The sequence below is a fragment of the Symsagittifera roscoffensis genome, chromosome 7 (assembly GCF_963678635.1).
Source record: "Symsagittifera roscoffensis chromosome 7, txSymRosc1.1, whole genome shotgun sequence".
In the NCBI taxonomy this organism is placed as follows: domain Eukaryota; kingdom Metazoa; phylum Xenacoelomorpha; order Acoela; family Convolutidae; genus Symsagittifera; species Symsagittifera roscoffensis.
Window position 1 is genome coordinate 50829635 of NC_087068.1, and position 22036 is coordinate 50851670.

At 34.4% G+C, this 22036-nt stretch overlaps 1 protein-coding gene across 1 annotated transcript in view; it reads left to right on the plus strand.

Moving 5' to 3' along the window:
* LOC134851736 (F-box and leucine-rich repeat protein 13-like) overlaps positions 1-18754 on the plus strand; it is a 32450-nt gene extending 13696 nt beyond the window's left edge. The window contains exons 3-11 of the mRNA XM_063867954.1: positions 9582-9786; positions 10136-10262; positions 11248-11359; positions 13312-13528; positions 14849-15001; positions 15419-15631; positions 16276-16414; positions 17210-17386; positions 18332-18754. Coding sequence (XP_063724024.1) covers positions 9582-9786; positions 10136-10262; positions 11248-11359; positions 13312-13528; positions 14849-15001; positions 15419-15631; positions 16276-16414; positions 17210-17386; positions 18332-18648 — 1660 coding nt within the window. The 3' untranslated portion in view covers positions 18649-18754. The remainder of the gene's footprint in view (positions 1-9581; positions 9787-10135; positions 10263-11247; positions 11360-13311; positions 13529-14848; positions 15002-15418; positions 15632-16275; positions 16415-17209; positions 17387-18331) is intronic.
* The last annotated feature ends 3282 nt before the right edge of the window (positions 18755-22036 follow it).

The following is a 22036-nucleotide window of genomic DNA, read 5'->3' on the forward strand; positions in this document are numbered from 1 at the left end:
GGTTCCGCCTGATTCGGAAGCCAGAATGCCACAATTCCAAGGGGTTTTTCCCCCCTCCATCCACTGGCTGCGCCATAACAAGGGTTGATAAAACGATGGCTGTTAAATATTGAATTGACTGTATTCTAGTTCGCATAAATAAGAGTGAACTAGAGGTCAACACATAACAGCTAGACAGTTCTAGGCTGATTGACAGGCAGGTACCAAACTCACACTTAATTATAGTATTAGAAATCTCAGAGATAAGTAAATAAAGAATTGCAACTAAGATGATTGACAACTGAACATATTGTAGCCCCTGACAGAAGTTATTAACTTACTGATTAATACGGGAAAATTAAAAAAAAACATTTATCAGAATCGTCAATAATACCAAGAAATTGAATAAATCGTTCCTGAATTGAATAATTTCATCAGGATTTTTTCATTGAATTAATTTTTAAAATTTTCGATTTAATTACTCAAATTGATGATTCACAACTGAACATATTGTAGCCCCTGACAGAAGTTATTAACTTTTACTGATTAATACGGGAAAGTTTAAAAAACATTTATCAGAATCGTCAATAATACCAAGAAATTGAATAAATCGTTCATGAATTGAATAATTTCATCAGGATTTTTTTCATTGAATTTATTTTTAAAATTTTCGATTTAATTACTCAAATAATGCATAAATTATTAGTTTTTTTGTTAATATTGACTATTGTTACACTTAATTTACAGATCAGCTTATTACACAAGCATAGCTTGTGTTTTAGTATGAACTTTCATTTTTTCCAATCAAAGTCGCAAATTTTGTTGCGATGCAATTGTTGCGACAAAATGTGTTCATTTTGAAAGTGTTCTATTGGATCCCGCTATTGAGTACAGCCAATGCTAAGGATTTTAACACAGACTATTATACTACAAATAGCACTTTAGCTACAAGGTATCATGCTTTTGTAGCGTAGAGGTAGGGAAAGAGACCAGCAGCAAAATAAGAGTGCTCGAACCTGGGCAGGGTCGGATATTTCTAATGAACTTTTTCCTATAGTAGTTAAAATGCGTCTGCTTTATAAATTGAGGCATGTTAGTTGGTAAATTTTTTTTTCAAATTGACTGGTACTGCGAATGCGTCATAATTGGCTTGCGTCACTTAGCAATTATGTGGAATCATATTGGCGTGCGTTATTAAGAAGTTTTGTTTACTCTAAGTTTTTTTCATTCAGTTTTTCCCAGTAGCGTTGTCGGTCATATTTTTGCTTTCGTATGCGAAGTGCAACTTCACTTCTGTGTAAAAGTTAACCTCGAGAAATTTTTTGAACAAAAGTTTAAAGAGCACAAAACATATAATATTGAACTGTTTTGATTTTTTTGAGAGTTTGGTTTGGGGCATTATGGGGCGGACTAAAGTTAAGCAATTTCTCTCAAAATTTAGTTGGTCATTCGATAAAATAGCAATGCTTTTGGTCATTTTTGTATTTTTTGGCGAAACATGAGCTTCAGTTTAATAATGATTTCCAGATTTTGTCTCGGCTGGTTTCACTTTCAACCAATCAGAATTGCCAATTGAGAAGATTCATCTCATGTATTCCCTTTTTCAAAATGGTCGAAGTTATCTTGTTTTGGGCCTCAAAACGGAACAGACCCAAAGTCAATAAAATGAAGTTTGAGTATTAATAACTTAAATTAATTGATGATTTTGAAACCATAAATCAAAAAGAAACAAGGATTTGCTTTATAACCAGACTCGGGACCAGTCTAGGCTCTTCTACGTCCCCTCCTGCGAATTTTTACATTTTTTCTGTTCATAATGTCCAATTGGTCCCACACATTTGAAGTTCCAGTTTGAAAAACCAGTTTTATTTTTGTTATAATGCAATGAAACTCGGCATGTTAACAAACTAGCGATTGTGGACAGATTTTTTCTTTACACAAACAAAGCTTGTGTAATAGTAAGAACTCTATTTTTTTCCAACCTAAATTGCAAACTTTGTTGCGACGCAAATATTGTTGCGACAAAATGTGTTCATTTCGAAAGTATTGATTTTCATCAATAACCAGCTTTTAAGTACAGCCAATGCTAAGGATTTTAACACAGACTATTATATTACAAATAGCATTTAAGCCTCAAGGTATCAAGTATCTTTAGCGTAGAGATCGGGAAGGAGACCCGCATCAAAATAAGAGGGTTCGAACCTAGGCAGGGTGGGATGTTTTCAATGAACTTTTTCGTATACTAGTTAAAATGCGTCCGCTCTATAAATTGAGGCATGTTCGTTGGTAAATTTTTTTCTCAAACTTACTGCTGATGCGTCATAATTGGCTTGCGTCACTTAGCAATTATGTAGAATCATAATTGGCGTGCGTCACTTAAGAAGTTTTGTAGACTCTAAGTTTTTTTTTCGTTCAGTTTTTCCCAGTAGCGTTGTCGGTCATATTTTTGCTTTCGTATGAGAAGTGCAAATTCACTTCTGTGTGAAAGTTAACTTCGAGAATTTTTTTTAAACAAAAGTTTACAGAGCACAAAACAATTAATTTTGAACTGTTTTGATTTTTTTGAGAGTTTAGTTTGGGGCATTACGGGGCGGACTAAAGTTGAGCAATTTCTAGCAAAATTTAGTTGGTCATTTGATAAAATAGCAATGCTTTTGGTCATTTTTGTATTTTTTGGCGAAACATGAGCTTCAGTGTAATAATGATTTCCAGATTTTGTCTCGGCTGGTTTCACTTTCAACCAATCAGAATTGCCAATTGAGAATATTCATATCATGTATTCCCTTTTTCAAAATGGTCGAAGTTATCTTTTTTGGGCCTAATTACGGAACACACCCAAAACCAATAAAATGAAGTTTGAGTATTAATAATTTAAACTAATTGATGATTTCGAAATCTTACATGAAATTGAAACAAGGAGTTGCGTTATTAACAGACTCGAGACCAGTCTAGGCACTTTTCCCTTCCCTCCTGCAATTTTTTACTTTTAGTCTTTTTGTTCATAATGTCCAATTGGTTTCGAAAATCAAGTTCGAAAAACCAGTTTTATTTTTGTCATAATGCAATGAAACTTGGCATGTGAACGAACTAACGATTGTGGACAGATTTGTTCTTTACACAAGCAAAGCTTGTGTAATATTATGAACTCTCTTTTTCTCCAGCCTAAATGGCAAATGTTGTTGCGACGCAAATATTGATGCGACAAATTGTGTTCATTTTGAAAATATTGATTTTGATCAATAACCAGCTATCAAGTACAGCCAATGCTAAGGATATTAACACAGACTATTATATTACAAATAGCACTTTAGCTTCAAGGATCGGTAGCGTAGAGGTGGGGAAGAAGACCAGCATCAAAATAAGAGGGTTCGAACCTAGGCAGGGTCGGATGTTTTCATTGAACTTTTTCCTATAATTGCTAAAATGCGTCCGCTCTATAAATTGAGGCATGTTGGTTTGTGAATTTCTTTTTTTAAACTAACTGCTAATGCGTCATAATTGGCTTGCGTCACTTAGCAAGTATGTAGACTCATAATTGGCTTGCGTCTCACTTAAGAGTTTTTTTAGACTCAAATTATCACTCATTCAGTTTTTCCCAGTAACGTTATCGGTTATATTTTTGCTTGCGTATGCGAATTGCAACTTCGCTTCTGTGTCATAATCGCCATAGCGATCGACAACCCGCCATATCTACGGACCGTCATTTCTTGAAGCTGAAATTTCATCAGAATAACGTAAATTACATCAGAATTATATAACAGCAGTGACAATCTGTTGTTCTGTTGCATAACAATATTAATTTTCGGCTTGTTCGATTGGTATGTTTTTTTTTCAGATTGTTTGCCCTTCAGTTTCCTGGCCCATCAGTTATAATACATCCTAACGTTAAGCGTATAGCCATATTTATCCCGTACCTTGAAGAAGGACCGATTGTGTGAAAATAAAATTTGATTCCATATACCAAAATTTGGAAAGAAAGCATGAAAATCTCATATAAAAGAAACATTTTCAGAGACTTAATATTAATATTAAGTCAGAAACATGCAGTTTTCACATTGACACTGACCGCCGGAAAATTGGAACAAATTTCATATTTCAAGGGTTTCGTTGTAAAAGAAGCAAACAATTGCTACATTTAATTCCTGTTTTTTAATAAGGACAATTGATTCATTTTAATAATAAACTACTGACTGTTTTTGTTTTCGGATCTTAGCCTATGAGTTTTTCGGTCCTTCGCCCACGAGAATAGCCCCCATAAATCATACGCTATTATCAAATTATCAAATTATTACACGCGAAGCTAATGTGATTACCTACTCGGGACCTGTCTAACATAATAGTAAGCAATTTCATGTTAATTTTTTTAAATTTTTTTTTGAAATTTAAGTAATGCAACATTGCATGGTGAACAAATTAACTATTCTGGATACAAATGTCCTTGATGCCGTACAGCAAAAATTACGACTTTAGCCATAGAAGCAAGTGAAAGTACACTGAAACTTGAAGTTTTGAATTTGAGTATTTTTGCTTGAAAGCATGCTTAAATTTTCTCATTTTTTTTGTCAAGGGATTCGTCGCGCTACCAAATAACTTGAATTATTTCAAAATTTCATCGATTCATGAGCTTGATTCAGAGCTTAAGTTTTTGCGAACCGAGTCATGTTTCATCCCCTGTTGAGCTTATTTAGAAAAACTTTGTAGTTGCAAACCAACTGGTGCTATGCAATAACTTTAAACTCTTCAAAATTTCATCGCTCGATTAGGATGCTTGAATACTTAAATTTTTGCGAACATATTTGTGCTTCGAGGTAACTGTAAAATTATCCCAAGTTTCCTCGGTTGATTACTTTTTGAACTTGTTCGCGCTATGAAGTAACTTGGAATTTCGCAAAAAAGTTATCTCTTGATGGGCTTGCTCGAACACTTATCTTTATTGAATCGATAAATGCGCTGGAATAACGATTGGTGCCTTTTAACACTTAACTTTTAACACTTTATCGCGTACAGTTTCATCGCTTGATGAGCTTGCTTGAAAACTTAATCTTTTTGCTATAAGTTACACCTGATCAGCTTTCTTGGGTATTTGTCGGATTGTTCTCCGCTACGAATTAACTTGTTCCCTCTCAATATTTTTTTGATTGATGAGCTTGTTGAATAATTTAGTTTATGAAGCCCATTCAAGCTATGAAGCAAATTGAAATATTTTGAAGTTTTTTCTTTGCTTAGAAAAGTTTTTGGGTCTTTCGATTTTTTGCAAACATATTTGTGCGTTGAAATAACTTGAAAGTATTTGATTTAGTTGCTTGACTAAGAAACAATTCTTAAAAACTTACGCATTCTGCGAATCGATGATATGCTCTCTGAAGTAACTTTAAATATGATGGATTTGCTTGATACTAAGTTTTTGCGATTCTAATCGCGCTAAAAGAACGTGATATATTTCAATGTTTCATCGGTTCCTAAGCTTGCAAGAAATTGGAAGTCGGTTCACGCTATGGAATAATTTGCAATAATTGGAAGTTATCTTGCTTGATGAGCCTGCTTATGAGAACATTTATTTTTTATGAACTGATTCTTTATAGGAGCTGTTTTTTTCGTTCTTCCGCCTTCGAGAGAATTCGACTCTGTTCCTGTGTTGTGGAAGTTTCATGTAAGTCCGCGTTACTTTGTTTTGGAATATGCCTGCTGTTTTCATTTAATTTAAAATTCATTCGAATGCGGAAAAACGATCGCTATTTGAGGAAGGAAACAAAATTGAGCAAACAATTTTGAAATAGCCAACGAATCAGCTGATTTTTAATATGGGACATGCTAATCGACGCTCATGTTAATCAGCGCAGGTACCTTTAACGTCTGTATCGACATTTTTGAGGTTCAGCTGATCTGAAAACTAGTCGCAGCACCTGCTAGCCAGTTTAATCACAAATGTTTGAACTTTTTCACCTTGTGGTGACTGCTTTTACTAACCGTGCTCTTCCCCCAGAGCCCATCATCGTCAATCCATTTTTACAACAAAAACTTTGTTTCATATTACAAGTTTCTGCTGCGAACTTTTGAATGTCAATTGTTTTTTTACCACCCTTTAAATCAGAAAATTGATGCTCCTATGAGGCGGGAGATTGAAAAAAGTGCCCATTTTAGAGTTTTCGCTGAAATTGATTTTGTTCATATGTAATTGCGCTATGGTTGCCCGACAAAAATTTCGAGATCGGCGAAATAGTAATTATTTTAAAGATAATTTACGTAGCCCCCCCCCCCCCCCCCCCACAAAAGCTAGTTAAAAGATGGCTCATGCCATTATCATGTAAATCTCACCTCATAAAAAAACAATACGAGTCAGTTGTTTAAAAATTAACGATCGGTTCAACACAAGAGTCAGTTGTAAAATATGATGCACAGGTGTACAGCGTAAAACGAAGGAGCGCCCAATAATCCTTCATTGATCGAGTTTTGATTTGACAAGATCTTTTCTTGGTTGCAGTTTTTCGTTATCGAAGCTTTTCCCGATTCAGCAATCACAAAAATCGATTATACGACGAGACGGATATTTTACAGATATCCCAGACTTGATAGGATATTTTTCCTACCATATTTTCTTAAAATAATAAAAAACTGAAAACTGATAACAGCTTTCGCGCTTTGCGATCGAAAAAAAGACGTAGCAATGAGTTTTCCGGAGTTATTAAGAAATAGTTTTTTGTGAAAGACTCATTAAAAGTTTAGTTTCACTTGAAATCATTGTGCACTTTTTTTGGAAAATTTTTTATCATCTTCATTTTTATCGTATAAAAGTTTTTATCTATAACAAACAATGATTCCTCAAATTTTGATATTTTGGTTCTTGTATATGTTATTTTGGCATAGAAGGAGCCAATTTGGTTCGTTTATGGGCCACTGATGATCCAACAGACAAAATTTTTGGGAAAATTTTTTTACTGACGTTATCGTGAACCTGATTTTTGTATATAGATTTGAAAATTTGCTTGGCTTTTCTCGTACATTTTATATGATAAAAATAATAATAAAAAAATTCGCTAACGATTTTGGCACATTACAGAGCTTATTTAATATGAAGATACGAGTTTAGTAGCGCTGATTCGAATGGTCGCGATAAGGCTACGATCTTGTTCACAGGTGCTATTTGAGAGCAATTTGGAAGGTCCGGATCTTTTTTTTTCATCAGTTTGAACCGTTTTTGTTGAGATGGAAAGAAATGTGTAGACTTAAACCATGAAGACCGACAATGATTTTTTTCATGATTATTTTTATTATGAAACAAGATAGTTACTCTCATAAAAAATCAATCAAATGTCTACCTATAAGCATTTGCACAGATTTCTTTATCGTGGCAGATATAACTCTCTAAATTTAATTTTTTTTGCTGGACATTGTATTATTTTGTCCAGCAAAAATATATATACAAAATAAGTCTAATTTGACAATCTTATTGAAAAGAAGTCTAACTCGCTCACTTATTTTTTAGTTTCATTTCTTCGTTACAGATCTTATTTATTGAATGAGCTCTACAAAAAGACGCAGGAAAAAACAAATAGCCGTTATCGTGAAGCATTTTTCAAGCTTGGGTCAATCATTCTTACTGCAACCATTCACCGGAGAAATTATTCAGTGTTTTCTTTGCTGCTAATTCGCGTGACTACCAGAAATATTCGGACCGTTTTTCTCAACGCTGAGAATACTTTTCAAAATGTCGATCGAATTACGACCGATGAGCAAATTAAACATATTTTGGACAGTTTAAGCTATTTTTTCAAATTTTATCTGTCTTATTTTTCACGTCGTTTTTTTTCTGAGAGGAAAATACTTCAAAATAAATTACTCACAAATGAGCGCTTGCAAGCGGGGAAAAAACAATTTAATTTCTTTACAATTTAAATTGTTTTTCAGTTAAATTGTTGTATTTAATTTTTTTTGCTGGATTTTCTTATTCATCTACTCTTTTTTTTGTTTAATGAAAATTGCTTGTGAAAATGGCCATCCTATGCTGTTGAAAAACTGTTGTCTTGGGTCAATCATTTTTACTACAACCATTCTTATTTATTGAATGAGCTCTACAAAAAGACGCAGGAAAAAACAAATAGCCGTTATCGTGAAGCATTTTTCAAGCTTGGGTCAATCATTCTTACTGCAACCATTCACCGGAGAAATTATTCAGTGTTTTCTTTGCTGCTAATTCGCGTGACTACCAGAAATATTCGGACCGTTTTTCTCAACGCTGAGAATACTTTTCAAAATGTCGATCGAATTACGACCGATGAGCAAATTAAACATATTTTGGACAGTTTAAGCTATTTTTTCAAATTTTATCTGTCTTATTTTTCACGTCGTTTTTTTTCTGAGAGGAAAATACTTCAAAATAAATTACTCACAAATGAGCGCTTGCAAGCGGGGAAAAAACAATTTAATTTCTTTACAATTTAAATTGTTTTTCAGTTAAATTGTTGTATTTAATTTTTTTTGCTGGATTTTCTTATTCATCTACTCTTTTTTTTGTTTAATGAAAATTGCTTGTGAAAATGGCCATCCTATGCTGTTGAAAAACTGTTGTCTTGGGTCAATCATTTTTACTACAACCATTCTCCTGGAGAAATTATTCAGTGTTTTCTTTGCTGCTAATTCGCGTGACTACCAGAAATATTCGGACCGTTTTTCTCGACGCTGAGAATACTTTTCAAAATGTCGATCGAATTACGACCGATGAGCAAATTAAACATATTTTGGACAGTTTAAGCTATTTTTTTCAAATTTTATCTGTCTTATTTTTCACTTCGTGTTTTTTTTCTGAGAGGAAAATACTTCAAAATAAATTACTCACAAATGAGCGCTTGCAAGCGGGGAAAAAACAATTTAATGTCTTTACAATTTAAATTGTTTTTCAGTTAAATTGTTGTATTTAATTTTTTTTTGCTGGATTTTCTTATTCATCTACTCTTTTTTTTGTTTAATGAAAATTGCTAGTGAAAATGGCCATCCTATACTGTTACATTGTAGTTGAAAGATGAGTTTTTAATGCGACCACTAAAAGAGGGGAGGCACTTCTGTTGTGTTTTAGGGTTTTTGTACTTGTTTAACTCAAAACCAGGTACCACAAGTATTAATTACAAGAGATTGAGTGATATATTGTACTAAAACCCTTTCAATCATGATTCGAATGACGTTAAAAAATTTCCAGTAAGTTTTCTTGGTGTCGAGAATAGCGGGCTTTTAGCTTTTGTGATTTTATTTTGATTTTGAGCAAAACAGCGAGCGAGCATTATCATGCTAGCGTGATAATCTTTTTATTTAAGTCGTGAAAACTTCCTAAGTTTCTCTAAGCGCCTCTAAATTTTTTTTTAAATTTATTCGTTTTTCATTTTTTTTAGAAAAACTGTTGTCGAATATTTCTAAGATACTATTGAACTATATGATGCCTAATTTCTAGGTTTTTGTTCAGATCCTCTCTTAACACGATGAGCAAAGAACCACACAATTTGAAAAAAAAAACATTGTTTTTTTAAAAGTTTTTCTCCTTTTATTTTGGTCGGAAATAATATTTTTGCTGTGCTACTTCTACAGCGACTGACTATCCTTGTTTTGATTTGCAGACATCTGCACGTGGTAAATGTAGACAACAGTCAGTGGGGCATGCAGCTGAGTGGGTTGAGAGAGGGAGATGGTCATTACATGAGACAGCTGGTGTTGGAGAACTGTCCAATCACATTCGCCACTTTCCTCTCCATAGTCCAAATATTCTCCCAGCTGGAGTCACTCACCATTAATGGCTGCAACACTCTCTTCATGACTGGACAGGTTGGACACTTTTGCTGGCCATAGCCAGTGTAGTGGCATAAATAGAGCAATCATGAGCTTCTTCTTTTGTTTGTACAAGAATCGCTGGGTCTTTTCTGTTATACGGTCCAAAATTGACTCATTGTTTCTTTTCCAACTGTCTGTTGGCTATGATAAATTGTTAATTAAGTTTCTGTTTTTATTGATGATCCTGATTTTATTAGAGAAACTAATTTCAACCAATCAGAGTCGAGCAATAGGATACAGTTTCCAAAATATGAAAAAGATCAGTTTTGGACTGAATAACAGAAGAGGCCCGAATATTCGCATTTTCACTGCTTTGCAATTTGTTTGTTGTCTTTTGTGCTAGTTGACTTCCTCGGACGAGCATCTGATGTCGACTCTGACTTGCAACTGGAGTAGGATGAGGACCGTGGAGGTTGTGAATGTGTCATACCTCAATGACGACAACTTCTCCGCCCTCTTTAACACTGCAGGCAAGTTGTTTCGAATCATCACATACCTGAAATTTTAGTTGTTTATTACCCTTGCGATAAGCAAGGGTATTTCAATCTTGTACTAAATTTTTTTTCGTAAATGACTTTTCACAGAATGGTTAAATTAGACATGGTAAGTTTAGATTCAGTTCACGATGAATTCGATTTTTTCTGTCTCATTAACACTTTGGCTAGAGTTAACGAATATGCTTGGGACGGCAAAGGTTCTGGGTCCGAATCATACAGGTCCTTTTTTTCAAACGGTAAATATTCCGATTCAAAACAGTTGTCTGCTTATGATTTGTCTCCTTAAGTTTTGTCGTCTTAGTTGCCCTATCGTAGATTTGTGTTTTCTGTTGCACGCAATTTAAATTGAAGTTGCTTCTAGTGTTTTGATTTTACCTCTGCTGTTTGCATTTTCCTAACCTTGATTTCTTGTGTTTTCTTTTTTTTTCACTTAAGTTTTTTTGCCCCAATGATTTCGGCTTACATTTTATCGGCTTAGTGAACTAATTTTGAGTAGTTTCAAAGGAAAAATAATTTTTATGCTCCCCTCTGAATTGCACAACTTGCTAAAAGTCTTTGAATAGAAATTATAGTTGTCGGATCAGTTGCCGCTCAATAAATGTTTTCGAATTTTAGTTTAAAGCAGTCGAATGTGTTTCTGGACGAAATTTCCGCAGAAAGAACATCATTCCACACAAAATCTTGAAGTTTTTCTTGCGGTTTTTCGATTTTTGTTTCTCCATTTTTTGGACGTAGTGGCTATCTTTTTCTCCTGTCTGCTAGGTTGCAATGCTGTTTTTATGTGGTGTCGCAAATGTCGCGTAGCTTCGCTTTGCCTCTGTGTGTAAAATCAAATTAATTTTTGAAATTTTTCATTTCGGCCTCTTTTTTTCCTATCGGCAGTTTAAAGGGCTCGATCTTGTGCATTTACGCTGCTTAATCTTGTGCATTGGCTCAGTTGAATTAGATCATTTTTCAGGTGTATCAACTCTGGGCCGTATCTCGTTGAGGAGTATCAAACTGGCCTATCACTTGGAAAACATGACTAAAGGGAGTCTTCTCTGCTTCTCCTCTTTGAAGAACTTCATCACGTGAGTTTCATGTTTTTCTGAATCATTCTCTGGTATGTGAACAATTATGTCCAATTATGTAACAACAAGTATAGCCGGTAGTTGTGCAAGTAGTACATAGATCCGATCATATTCAAAAAAAACTGCGAACTTTTTTTTAAAGTTAGCTTCGTTTTTAGCGTGTGGTGTGATTAGAGAACTATACAAACACATAGAAAGTAAGAATAACAAAAAACAAAAAAAAATTTTTAGAAAAATTTAAAAATTGTTCTTATATTGCTCAATAAATTAATTGTCTTCAAAAAATGAATAACAAACAAAAAAATTTTGAGAAAAATTTTGAAATTGTTCTTATGTTGCACAATAGATTATTTTTTTAAAGAAAATCTTTTTTAAAGAAAAGTTTGGCCAAAACAGCGTCTTTTCAGTGCTTTAGGAGAGATCAATTTGGTCGACCTAAAAAAAAGGTCGTCAAAATTTTTCGAAAATTTGCCCCCCCCCCCCCCCCCTCGAGAAAATCCTAGATCCGCCCCTGAACTTATCTCTTTTAAAAATTCGAATTACCGACTGAAAGGGTTTCAATATGATATTTTACTGGGACCATTCCGATGGTAATTTTTGATTCCTGATTTGGCGCGGAAACCCCGTATAAAACACACCCGTATGCAAAGTGCCTCCACATTTTCAATAATCGGAACAAAGCCCTGCTGAAGTTGCCTATCAACTATATTCTTATACTCTTGCATTGAGCAAGTGTTATCAAATCGGAACAGACTAATTTTTTTCATGCAAACAACTTGTCTAACTTAATTGCATCATTTCGAATAACTCCTAATTTCCAAAGTTCTCTGTCACACTTCGTTTAGCGGCGGTAACGTCTATCTCTGGGACGACAAAGTTCCTCATGACAGAGTTCAAATCCGACTAGGAGCTGTTTTTGTCAGTTTATCGTTTCGGTTTATTTTGTCAGCTCAGTTGCCAAAGTGCTGACTTTTTTTGTGAATTAAGCAAAAACTACAATTAAAAGTAATTCTGATTTATTCTAGTAATTTGTAATTGTTATATAATTTTGCTTGAAAGATTTATTCGGCTTAAGTCGGTTTGGTTCATGTTAAATAGACTTAATCAACTAATATTGCGTTGTTTGAAAGAAAACAGGTTTTTATCCTCTTGCGTTTCCCGATAGGGGAGTTTCAAAATTTGCCATGGCAACATTGTTTTTGGTTCAACCGGCGTCTACCCAAATCTTGTCGATTAAGTTAACCGCTAGATCAATTTTCGAATGTCTTTTTAACGCTGAGGATTGTGCTTCTCTATATGTTTTTCTCAAATCGGACATTATTCGAGAAAATTGAATGAAGTTTTTGTAGTTTTTGACTTGATGGCTTCTGTTCAATTTTGGTCCCGCCAGCCTACAATGCTATGTTTGTGTGGTTTCGCAAGTGGTGAGAACCTCCGTGCATACTAATCATGTCGCAGTTGGAAAAATCATGCAAATTTTAACAAGCTATGTAACTTTCGGCTGGTTTGTTTACTCGTTCGTTATCAGTTTATTTATGTTTTGGCTGGTCTGTGTACACTCAATGCTTCTGTTATTTGTACCCGGTAAACCCGCCATTAGTTTTTCACTTCTACTGCAGATTTTTTAGTCCCCTCATTGATCAATCAATCAATTAGTTCGAAAAACATCTTAATGAGATGTCGATGCCGCCTGCCAGTGAGTGTAATTATATCAACCAACCAGTATAAACAAGTCATTATAAGACATTTTTCTCTTTTTCGAAACGTTTTTCCCTCTTTTTGGATGATTAATTTCAGATAATTATGATTGCGTTACCGCGAATCTTAAGTTTTGTCACAGTTAACTATAAGCACAAAATTTGTTTTTTTTTAATTGCGGAAAGCAATTGAAGTTTGGATCTGCAAGAGCAATATTAGATATATTTTCCAACTTTTTGCTTTGTTTTTCTTAGAAATAGAAGAGAGCTACTTACTGATTTGACCCTCGACTTCTCAAATGTCACAGACACTATGCTAGTTGACCTCTCCCAAATAGACTCTCTTAACCTCCTTCGTCTGTCACTGTTCGCATGCAGAGATGTAACTGACAAGGGAGTTATTCAACTAGTCAAGACTCAAACCGCCCTGGAGAAGATCAACATCTCACAGCTCAAGGAAATCACTGCCAAGGTAAACGTCAGTTCTTATTACGGCCTTAAAGTGGGAGGGAACTTTGGAATCAATGGTTTTATTTCTCGCGTAAAATCACTTTGCACCAAAAAAAACTTGCTCCGACAAGTAGACAAAAATTTGCATTTGAAAAAAAAATGAAATAAAGAATAAACATTTTATTGCTCAAGATGACCAAACCAATCTGTGCTATTATTGATGTCATACGAAACTTTAAACCTACTAAATGTGCTCACAGTGGTACTAGGATAGAAATAGTGAACAGTGAACTGTAATTTGAAATAGATTCGTTATTCAAACAATTTCCTTTTGAACGTCGTGATAAAAAAGTATTAATTCAATTTGTGTTATATGTTTTAGTTGCTTTGAAATAAAATGAGCAAAATAGTGTGAAAAAGCATGCTTCACTTTTAAAATCGAATAGATAATAATAATTAATAGGGAAATAAATATTACCTAACGTCCCAAATATATCAAATTGGATTGGTTTAATCAAAACAGTGTTAATCATGAAAGGTTCTTGAAATTGCAAAGGCTTTGACTTTATGTTAAAGAGTCAATGAACGTAGTTCAGACGCTTATATAGGTCGCGATAATTTTTTAAAGATTTTTTCAGGAAATTTGTCTTGGCTTAAAAGGAATGCAAACTCCACTATCTAACAGCGAAAGCGTAAAGGTCACAAAAAAACGTGATAGATTTCAAATTTGAAAATTGGGTTAGTTTTATCAAAAAAATTTCAATCATAAATTGTTCTAGAAATTCAAAAAGCTTTAAGAGCATCTAATTCTGCTTTGAAATTCAAAAGTTGCAATTTTTTTCTGTTTACTTGCGTTCCTTGACTCTTTTCCAACTGTCTGTTGGCTGTTTTCTCGTTTTTGTTGAGTTCTTTAATACTTCAACTGTCAATAAATAGAGATTTTATAAAAGCCGATCTATGGAAATTATAAAGAAGTTCGAAAAGTAAGATTTTATTAAAATGAGCAAATAATTTCTTGGAGAAAACGCTTGCATGCAAAAGCTACTTTTCGAGTTTGTCTCATTCATCTGAAAATTCAAACATGATGTAAGTTGTTGTAAATTGTTGTAATATCAAAAGTTGTTGTAAATTAGAATATTTCTAGAAGCTGGTCTGAAGGAATTAGGACTAAAAACCGTAAGTTACAGAACTCGAAAGAAACTCAGTCAGTCAGGCTTTTATGAGCTGTGAACAACTTGATTTTATATCGCACGAACTTTTTTGACAACAAATAAATAGCTTTTTCCCATTATTTATTTCTGTCTGTTCATAAATTTAGCCACTTGCTGTATACTGCTTCTAGGTTCTGGTGACCTTGGAGGAGAATTGCAAGCACCTGTCTATTCTACTGATGAGCAAGTGCAACTCAGTGGTGGGCAGGAAGAGTGTGCCCTCTCTCAACTCACTCCCAATCACACACCTGAACCTGTCAGAGTGTCACAGGATAGACTCGAAGGTACCTGTCTCATTCACCCATCAAGCCCCCCCACACACACACACACATCTGACACTTAGACTCTTTTATTCTTTAGATTTACAACAATATATCTGTTTTTTTTTCTTACATCTTGTGGAACCAAAATGTCATTTGTTTCATTTTCGAAACCAAAATGCGAGCTAAAATTATTTCTCGGATTGAAAATAAGTTATAATCGAACTTCACTTTAAAAGCTAATTAAGAAGCAATACCCATTAATCCAGTTTTATCAAAAAAAAGTTTTAAGCGTTTCGGGTATGAGGTAGATTGGTACTCAGCAGAAATTTCTGCTATAATATTTTTATGGTGTGCTTTTCGGGGGGTTCTTTAATTTGTCATTTTATGCGAATTGTTTTAAAATTAAATTGTTAACTGATTATTTCTTTTTTTTTTCAGGATCTCCTTGATCTATGTGCTACACCACCAGGGTTACCTCATCTGGAAACTCTGGAAATCGAGAACTTCGGGGTCATTTCAGACCAGATATTTCCACTCCTCTGCACTTTCTCTCCCAAACTCCAGACTCTCAATATGTGCACAGTGCCATCTATTAACATAGAATCCATGGTGTCAATCTACACTTATCTCACGGAACTGAGAGTTCTGAAGGTTAGTTTTTGTTAAGTCGTATCAATTTAGAAACATGTAAGTTTAATATATATATTTTTCAATATCCTAGGAGACGATGCGCAATAGAAGGTTCTTTCTTATTAGTGTTTTCCGTTTTTTATTTCAGTAAACAGTGAATGAAATCTGCAAAAGTTGCACCGTTATAAACGAAAATGTAGTTGTGTAGAATGAGGAACTTTGCATTGGCTCTAATGCAAAAATAATGGCCTTCAAATAAGTTCTATCAAAGAATAAATTTCAAAACTTTCCCCTCCGCTTGTTGGCTTTGTTTTTTCGTTACGTTGACCAAAATTGCAGCGCTTTCGCTCTTATAGGGCCCAAATACTGATGTTTGTGCTATTTGAAAAGTTTGATCATAACCCTTGAATTTGGTTATTTGAATTTAATAATAAAAAAAATTGGTTGAAAATAATGATCAAATGTTATGAGTTTTCTAAGCATTTAATTGCTGCCTGATTTTTTGATTTCTTCTAATCAACTTCTTCTTTTCTTCAATATCAGCGAAAATAAAACCAAGCTGTCAATAAAAAAACAGAAACTTGATTAACAGTTCGTTCTATAATTTTGGGCCGTATAACAGAAAAATACCAAATTGGAACACTAGCGTTATTTTTTTCTCGTAGATCGCATGGACGAATTCGATCACAGATGATCTTCTGCTGGGTGCGAACAACAACGGAGAGGGAGGGGACCAAGTGGATTCGGATGTGATCAAGTGCAGCTGTGACTTCACGTTGGGACTCCAAAAACAACAAGAGAAAGGTGAAAAAATTATGAAAAATTACACGCATTCTATATATGTTTATGGATTTTAATGTTTGCCTCATCTTTTTTTGTTCTATTTTTCGAGTTTGTCCTAAGATTGCTGTTTTGACTGTATGCATTAGCCTCTGTCTTATTACCCAAATTCCTTGCCGCACTATCGTGTTTTCTAACAAAATCAAATTTTAATTCACTAATTTTCATATAAAGATGCCAAAGTTTGGGTTCGCAAAACGCGTTCGTCCTTTTTACACCAGCAAGCTTTAGCGAGCAAAATATTTAATTTATTTTGAATTATTTAATAAAATTTTAAGTTCATTTGACAAATTTCAGTTTACTTATTGTCTTTGTCCTAAAACGCATGCCCAACTTCTCTGAAGTCAGTAAATTGAAAAATAAACTGTTTTCCAACATTTGAGGGGTCATATTTCTGGGCTAGATTCCCAGCCTATAATGTTGTTCTGATAGCATTTACCAGCTGTATAACGAGTTCAATGATAAACCTAAGTATCTATCAGTTTGGAAGGTAAATGCTTCTGCAAACCATATCTTTCTTTTGTATCAATGAACGTAGTGAAAACATTTAATAGCTGTCTAGGAAAAAGGCTTACGGCAAATGTGTTTACGGCAAATTTGATCTTTTGCGGTTTGAATTTTGATTTCTTTTCCAGTTCAATTTAAATTCTTTGTCATTTTTTTTCGGTTTTCTTGCGTTCATTGATACTTTTCGAACTTTTTCGATCTTTCTGTTGCCTAATGTATAAATATATGCTCATTGTCGCCTCGTGTTTTCAGGTGCATATTCGTGTCCGCTCTACAACACTACAAACATTTCACGCCTGACTAAACTGGAACAGCTGGACTTGTTCTCCTGTAGTAACATCTCAGACTTATCCATCATCCACACATTCCGTCTGCCCAATCTCAAACAACTCAACCTCTCCATGTGTACACACATAACAGACGCTTCAGGTATGCAAGAATGATAGATGGGTCCCAAGAACATATATTAGACTGGTGGGTAACCTAAACAGGTTTTTTTATCTACTCAGCCAGGGGCGGATTTAGGGGGGGTGGGCGGACGCCCCCCCCCCCTCAGGGATTCGACCCCCTGCCGACCCAAAGGGTCCCCCCTTTGGTACTTTTTAAGAAATCCATTTTTTGCCGACCTACCCTAAAATTTTTCTAAAGGCGCCTTTGGCGCCAATATATACTAACTTTGAGGGGGAGCGCGCAAAATGCGATTTTTTTGTCAAAATTTTTCAAAAAGTGCCTAAAAACGGCTTTTTTGACCTGTTTTTTCAAAAATTTGCCTGCGGCGCAGAAAATTTGGCAAAAACAGGGACCTTTTAGTGCTTTAGAAGAGCTCGGAAAATCAATTTGGTCGACCTAAAAAAAAGGTCGTCAAAATTTTCGAAAAATTTTTGAAAATCCGCCCCCCTCAAAAAAATCCTAGATCCGCCCCTGTACTCAGCCCAAAATTGGTTTAAAACGGGTCCCTTCTATATTGAACGCGCCGTCCACACTATGTTTTGGATATGCAATCTTTTTTAACCAATTAGATTCAAACATTTTTGTTTTCAAATTTCATTTTTTGAGATCGGAAATTTTGGGGAGGAAAAAGTACGAAGATCTCATGAACAAGTAAAATTATATGCATAAATTTGAGATGAATCCACCAGTTATAGACGTAACCTGGATGATTCCAAAAATTTAGGCTGGGCTAAAATATAGATGGATCTGATTACCTGTTGCAAAACTCTTTCGATTTCTTTCAGAGATCGATTTGATTAAAAAGCAGATTTAAGTCTGATTCTATGCATTAAGCAAGTCTTTTTTTGAAAAATGAAGTTAGAGAAGCCTTTTTTCACTTATTTTTGGTTGGAACCCATCTTTCATACTTGTACCACTCTATAGTTGAGGTATTATGCATGCACTGCAAATCGATCGAAAGGCTGAACCTAAGCTACACGCCAGTTACGGACGACGGAGTCAAACTCATTTCGAAATATCTCAAGATTTTAAGAGCCCTCATCCTGACAAATTGCATGGCCATTACAGACAGTGCAGTTGGTTATCTAGAAGCGTATGCTTATCAATTGACTGAATTGGACGTGAGTCTGTGCCCTGGAATTACAATAGAGCAGATTAATCATTTCCAACACAATGTTACGACCGTGCATTCAATCAAGAGTCGATTCATATCATCGGGAAACTTTCTTGACACTGATTGAAAAATACTGAAGGTCTAAATAATATAATGTAAATTGGAATAGATGTAGTTTAGTTTGCGTGCGTTAATATTGAAAAAAAATTGAATTCAATATTTTTGATTGACAATTAGATTTTGACGCAACATGGAAAAGTTAAGAACAGTAGGATAGATGACTTAGATGCAGTCGGATGGCTGAAAAATAATTATTAATTTGCACAATGGAGGCAAAACAAAGGTAGCCATTCTCAAAAACTTTGCGGAAATTCAAAATAAATTCAATTTTGATGATTTTTCTTGAGCAGCGCGGAAACAAAAAAACCGCTTATTCCTTCAATTTTTCATGCACAATGGTGAAAAAACCATTTAAGAGTTGAAAAAAAATTTCAAAAAAAGTATCAATTAAAATAATTTCTAATGTTTATTCACCTACACAAATTAGCAATCAATTTTTTAAAGCCTATTTTGAAGAAATCAACCGCGGAAACAAAATTTCACACAAAAACATTAAATTGGAAAAAAAAACTGTAAAAAAAATTCAATTTTCTAACTCTGTCGTTACGCATACAAAAGCTTAGCGAATATTAGAAACCACGTTCAACTTAGTGGAACCAGGTTGAAACTAGTTATTTTATTTAGAGTATTAATTACTAACCAATCATGATCCATGACTAAATCTTACTCTATATTTGTAATCCTGAAACCCTATTGGTTCAGAGAATTAATAATAAAGATTGAAATCAGTTACTTTCTTCTTGTAACTTTGCAATAAACCAGTATACTGAGACTGGGAAATATAAGAGTAAGATTAAGATTCGTATTGGACTAAGGAGTTGCACGAACTTATCCAGCGAAAAATAGATAGCGTGACAAACAAACGGTATATTCTATCCGAAATAAGTCTAGGAAAAGGCCACCCCAGATCTAAATGCATTAGTGCAAAAACCCATGTAGGAGTCATGGCCCAAGGAATTCGAGACAAAAACGACCAAAACTTTGAAAGAACCAATGCAGGACATTTCCAATAAGACTTCACCGGTTCTCGAACTAGTGGCCGTTAACACTACTTGTATGATTATCCTCAATTCGGATCCAACAATAGTAATTGTTAAAAAATCTTTGAAAAAAAATCTCTTCAGAAATGCGAGGAGAGGAACTCCATTACCTGCATGATCAGCAATGTTAAAAAGCAATTCTTAAATTGTGTTTAAGTCCTGAATCTTTCAGAAAATTTGGCTGCAGGAACAGCAGACAATAAAAACTAGACACTCGATTGTCTGTAATTGGAGTTTGAAAACAGAATTTTTCATGTTTGCAGAAAAAATCAAATTAATGTTTTGGTTAAGGTTCTGATTTTGACGCAACAGATGGGTACATTCAGAACAATAACCTAAAGGAATCATTTGCAGTCAGATAGCTAAAGCTTACCAGTCAGTTTTTGATGCGATTCCATTCTTGAATGTGATCAGTTTTTGTTTAAATTTTCCTTTTTTCTACAAATTTGAACTAGGCAAAGCTAGAAGTGAATTTCATTTGAATGTTATTCATTGGCTTGCTTCGTTGTGCTCTGTTTCATGCGTTTCGGATATAGCTCAGTGGTAGAGCGTTCCACTGCAGAATGAGAGGGCCTCGGTTCGAACCCGGGTGTCCCCTGTGTTTTGGTTTTGTTATATGTACAACAAACAAATAAACAACCTACGCAAACTTCGAAACTGCAGCATACATAATTTCGAAACTGCAGCATACTACTATGATAGAGCGGTCTCTTGAAAATAGGACACTTAGATAGAGTTGGCTATGAACTAGTACCACTTGAAACCGGTACCGTACGTCCTGCTAGTGCCAAATTACAAAATCCAATTCTCTAATTTAAGTCGCAAATAAAACTCCCCATTTGATGGCGCGTTTGCTGGCACAGCATTGGTAAGAAAAATTAGCCTTGGTTGAATCTGTTATATAATGGCGGCAAATGTTTGACGATTATCAAGCGGTAATGCATGGCATAAATGCGATTACCTGAAAAACTCGAGGTTGGTGGATTGAATCAGGTAAAGCCAAAATTTCAAGGTAGCCTCTCTTTTATCTGCCATATTGTTGAAAAAATTCTGCTGATTGATAAGCAAGCATGGTGCAAAGACAAAGACATGAAAGTTGCAACTGCCAGGATGAGGATTTGACATCGGCACAAGTCAAAAGCTTTCATATTTTCTCTTTTTCCCCTGATTTCACATATGTAAACCTTTTTGGAGCTTTTTACCGTTTTATCGCTGTTAAATGTGAAGTTATTGGAGCTTTAATTCTTCGCAAATGTTGAGAAAGAATTACCTTAAATTGTTTACGCCTAAATTTATATGTTGCTGAATTGAAATTTGTGTTCTTTGGAGTTCTGTTTTGATTAATTTTCCAAACGGAAAACAAGCTAGCTATCCGAAATGAATAGGCAAATGGCGCGTAAATGCGTTCATCTATTAATTTTTTTCTCCAAATAAATGGGAAGTTTTCGAGAAATAATAAAACAATTTTTGGAATGGGTGATCCTGAACAGCTTTTTGCTGTCTTTATAAATTGAGTTATCAGACAATAAAACATAAATCTTTGCAATTTGTTTCTGTTCTAATTCGAGTTTGTTTTTGTAGATTTTAGTTTGTATCACTTTTGTGTAGAAATTTAGACGAATTAAAAGTATCATAAATTAACAAACATTGAAACAAAACTGTTGCATTTTGTTTTTTGTTTGCAATTTTGATTTGAGCACTCATTTTCCAACAGAACAACTGGCTGAAGTGTTGTCTCTAATTTTGTATGAATATACAATGTAAATTTCTGTGACTTTTTTTAAAATCTAAACTGGTATACTAAATTCATTACATGCCAAGCTTTTTATATCTAAATTTTATATATCCAAGTGATCGCATGTTTGTTTTGCGATTATAATTGAAAAAAGTTCCCTTTAGCTTCGTTTTTGGAAAATTGTTTGTCTAGTCAATTCTTTTTATCTTATATTTTGACATTTGTAAATCGAGTAATTTTCAATCGGTGTCTGAAGGCATACCCATGTTGTATCTACCATATTCATCATATTTGCGCTAATGAAACTTTGATAACGCTCAAAGTGAATCCCAAAACTCAAAATATAACGAAAAATCAAGCAACGTTTTCACAACAAAAAAGTTAACTGAAATAATTGCTCAATTGGGAATAACACAAAGACCAAAAAGCAGGAGGTTTTAAAATATTACAAAAAGCCTAATTGATAAGCAGACACACGATGGTCTCAGATTGGATCTTTAAAGCAGAGTTTTTTATAGTTGCATTGCCAAAAAATACAAGCAGCACACAGTCCCTCATTAGTGTGTATTCTGGAACAAAAGCATTACCTCTGCGCTAAACAGGGCAAAAAGGTCATTGAT